The sequence below is a fragment of the Geospiza fortis genome, unplaced genomic scaffold (genome assembly GCF_000277835.1).
Source record: "Geospiza fortis unplaced genomic scaffold, GeoFor_1.0 scaffold11, whole genome shotgun sequence".
In the NCBI taxonomy this organism is placed as follows: domain Eukaryota; kingdom Metazoa; phylum Chordata; class Aves; order Passeriformes; family Thraupidae; genus Geospiza; species Geospiza fortis.
Window position 1 is genome coordinate 4188937 of NW_005054304.1, and position 3858 is coordinate 4192794.

The window sequence follows — 3858 nt, forward strand, 5'->3', positions numbered from 1 at the left end:
TTCCCTCTTCTGACCCAGTTGCTATCAGAAATACTTGTAAATATTCAGCAAACCCTTGCTGTTGTTTCTGTAGCAAACTGTTCTGGAAGTTGTTCTACCTCAGCATACTGGGCTTTACCTGGATAACAGGAGCCTACTGGCATTAAATTAATTGTATTTACTAGGATTAGTATCCAAGTGCTGTTTTGATTAGATTATTTTCTCTTAATGCTGTGAACCTGATAGAGACAGTCCAACTGCATGTGTAGAGATATCTTAATGCTTCATTTATAATAATTCAACTCATCCTTTGCTAGATGACTATCTGGCAGCCAAATCTATAAGCCTCTGCTAAACACATGAAATGCCAAGAAAGGAGAACTTTGTAGAAGAACATCCACTTTGTAACCCACTTTATCAGCCTTTCTTTTGTTTAGGGAATTTTTTTTTTAATGTGGAAATCCCAAATTAGTGAAAGCACTTTTCAATAAAGAAGTTAAGTCAGGGTATTTTCAATCCATTCAATCCCTCCTGTTCACAGTGACATGACCTGGTCCCCCCTGCTCTTGACTATCACACATCCACAGCCAGGTACCACATCCTTACCAGACACAGCACTGACGTGGAAAAAGCAAAATGAGAGGATGCATTGCATATAGACTCAGCAGTCTTTTAATTTGCTTCAGCACATGTAAAAGATGGCAAATGCCAATTCCATATCCCCTGACCTCTGACTGTGGCTTTTATGTCTTTTATCCATTGCACTGGGACACAGGGCTTTGATCCCCAATACACAAGAGATCCAAATGGCATTTAAAGTCTTCATGATCATTTCATATGCTGCCTTAAGTTTTAAGCCAAAGGCCCCTTACCCTGTGAATAATCCCTGCAGAGTGAAGATGCTTGATTCCACAGAGCATTTGGTACAGAAGGTAAGACATTCGCTCATGGTCCAGCTCCATCTGAATGACCTGGCACAGGTTGGCATCCATTAATTCCATTACCAGGTAGCTGAATGGAAAAGCAAAGCCACAGGGTTATTTTTTTGTGTTGAAGGCAAATCACAGCCTCATCTCAAATAAGAAACAATGCATTTTCTTGCTTTAAAACTCACTTTATTTCTGAGGACTGGGAGTAACACAGCTGGAGACTGAGCCCACTAACCACAGCACCATGGTGGTGTTTGTATCTCACTGCTGAGACACCACTCTTTCAGCATACCAGGAAAACTGGTGGATTATTTGCCCTTTCTTGGTGTATTCCCCACGACAGAGACCATACCCTACATGGGCAATCAGCACCACACAGAAAGGGACTAAACCCAAAAGACCCACAAGCACCAGATGACGTAACTGCTTGGCCATTGATCACAGCAAGGATGGCTACCAGAGTACACATAGGAATCTGAGTGAAACAGAGGTGTCTGAGAGGGCAACATATGCATCTCCATGCAAAATGCCTTCAAAAATCCTCCTCAGCTTGCAGGACTTCACAAAATTCTCATTACAATTAATTGGTTACTCCTGGTATCAGGCTACAGAATAGGAACATATTTCCATGCAATGTATACAGAATATGGGAAAGACAGGAAGATAAAAGGAGAGCAACAATATAAAACAGAGAATACTTTAAATTTCATTCACAGCAGGCTCGTACTGGGCTGCCTAGTGGTTGTCCAGCAGGGCAAGGTTCCAACAGAGATGTTGATTTTCTTCTACACCTACCCTAGTTCCCCAGGCAAATAACATTACACAACAACAAATATGAAACTGGTGGTTTTCACCTTAAATTATCAAAAGAGCTCCCAGTATGGGAATTCCGAATATTTTTCTACCCACTAGACTCACACTATCTTTTTTAGAGGGGGCTACAGCCTTTGTATTTTGCTGAGGTAAAGGTACACCATAATGCCCCACAAATCCCTAAGGCTTTAGTTTAATTTCTGCCCCTGTTACTTACACATCCTGGAACTCCTCCAGAGATTTCTGTGGTGTGAAGACATTTAATAAACTTATAATCTGAAAAGCAAAGTAAGACAAAAGAGTAAAAATAAATTATATACATAATCAGTTGAATATGTTTTGAACTATGTTAAAGAATAAACTGTTTTTTCACTGCTCTATTTATATTAACACTTCTCAATGTATGGATCAGTAAAAATGCAGCAGCATTCAAAATAAAATACCACAGATCTCTCGGATTTCTTTTAGGTGCACTTGAAATCATCTGAAAGAAGGATAACCACTGACAAAACGAAGTGCTAAGGGGGAGACACTCCTCACAATTTTGAAGTTGTGGGTTCAAAGACCAACTTCAGCTCAATCTAGCATAGCAGTCTCTGTGCTACAGCCAGAAGTTTCTTATTTATGAGGAATGCTAATTTGAGGGGGCAAATAACCAAGGACCATCTTATCAAACAGTAGTCCTTCCTTCTCTCTGACATGGCCTCAATGCCTTTGAGGGCACACACATGCACATGCTGGCTGACACAAATTCCATTGTGAAAAGTACAACTTTTCAGTAGAAGCACTTAGAAACAGAGACATCCTGAGCAAAGGCACCTTGCATAGTTCAACTCCTTTTCTCCTTTCTCTTGTTCGGTTAGCATTTTTGTTTGGTTTATTTTAAACAGGCTGGGCTTCTGAAAGACACTGGTAAAAATATGTGAAAAAGAATAGAGGGAATAATGTGACCCCACAGATCTGTATTTCCCCTGTTTTCCCTCAGTAATAGAGGGAAGCAGGTAACAGAGGTAGATGACACCAGCACTGCTGCCATGAAGGCAACATCTGAATGTCTCCCTTCCTACTCCATCACCTCTTTACGTTTTCTAACAGACATTGTTCAACATTCTTTCTCTTTACTCCACATATTTTGACTGAATCTTACCTCTGCAAATGTACCTTTACAATCCTCTCCTTCCTTTGCACTTCTCTGTACAGACAGATTAAAGCTCTGACCCAACCCAACCCAGCTCTGACTCTGACCCTGCTGTTAGAAGCTGTCATGCACCATGTTTAAAATTATGTATTTAGAATTAGTGACACTCCTGCTGCCCCTCTGCTCTCTCCAGACTATGAAAAAACTTCTCACTCATCCCTGCATTTTCAAATCCTCATGCATTGGGCTGGCTGAGGGTAGCTTCCATCAAGTCAACTGGGAAGAGACAGGAACAGTCCTGATCAACACAATGGGAATGTAAGGATAAATCACTACGCAGAAGTGAGGCAGAGACACTGTAGTGTCGAGTCCTGCAATTTGCCATTTTAGGGTCAGTCCTTCCTCTTTCCATGTGAACATGTGATTGAGAACAAGTGTAAAATCTCACCTTCCATCACATTGTTTTAAGCTCATTTATGCTTTGCATAAGGAGAAAGAGTCATTGCAAGATCCGAGGGACAAGTAAACACTGCAAACTGAAAAAATCTATCCTATTGAAAAGGAAGGGGCATATAGATATGGCAGCAGGAAATCTAGGAGGTGGAGGAAAATTAAATCCCTGGGACGTCCCTTTACAATGCAGTGTGGCAATCCTACATATTTCACTACAAAAAAGCAGGCGATAGAGTGTCAGGCAGATAGTTCTAACAGATAATGGTTAAAATTAGCATGCAGCCCTGGAATAACACTTCTGGTGCAGCACAGGAATATTTTCATTCATTATGGATACTAAATGATATAGAATAGATAGCACAAGAAGCAGAAAAGTCTAGAAAAATACCAATTTGGCAGAGCCTTTAAATAAGCACATGGAATACCCTCAGTTTCTCCTGCGGGCATGTAGTACCAGACAGTGTGTAGCCCTTGAGCATAATTTACTTGTGATTTCTTCCATTTAAAAGAGGAACCCAACAAAACAACTTCCTTTCTTCCACAGCA

At 40.7% G+C, this 3858-nt stretch overlaps 2 protein-coding genes across 3 annotated transcripts in view; both read right to left on the reverse strand.

Moving 5' to 3' along the window:
* The window catches only part of LOC102043776 (mitogen-activated protein kinase 10), a 47506-nt gene extending 45498 nt beyond the window's left edge, over positions 1-2008 (reverse strand). For both annotated transcript variants that reach the window (XM_031066445.1, XM_031066446.1), the window contains exons 1-2: positions 1939-2008; positions 852-990 (exon numbers count right to left, since the gene is read on the reverse strand). In XM_031066445.1, coding sequence (XP_030922305.1) covers positions 852-980 — 129 coding nt within the window. In that variant the 5' untranslated portion in view covers positions 981-990; positions 1939-2008. The remainder of the gene's footprint in view (positions 1-851; positions 991-1938) is intronic.
* A 1086-nt stretch (positions 2009-3094) lies between these two features.
* LOC115949522 (mitogen-activated protein kinase 10-like) overlaps positions 3095-3858 on the reverse strand; it is a 92106-nt gene continuing 91342 nt past the window's right edge. The window contains exon 7 of the mRNA XM_031066478.1: positions 3095-3135. Within this exon, the coding sequence (XP_030922338.1) occupies positions 3095-3135 (41 nt within the window). The remainder of the gene's footprint in view (positions 3136-3858) is intronic.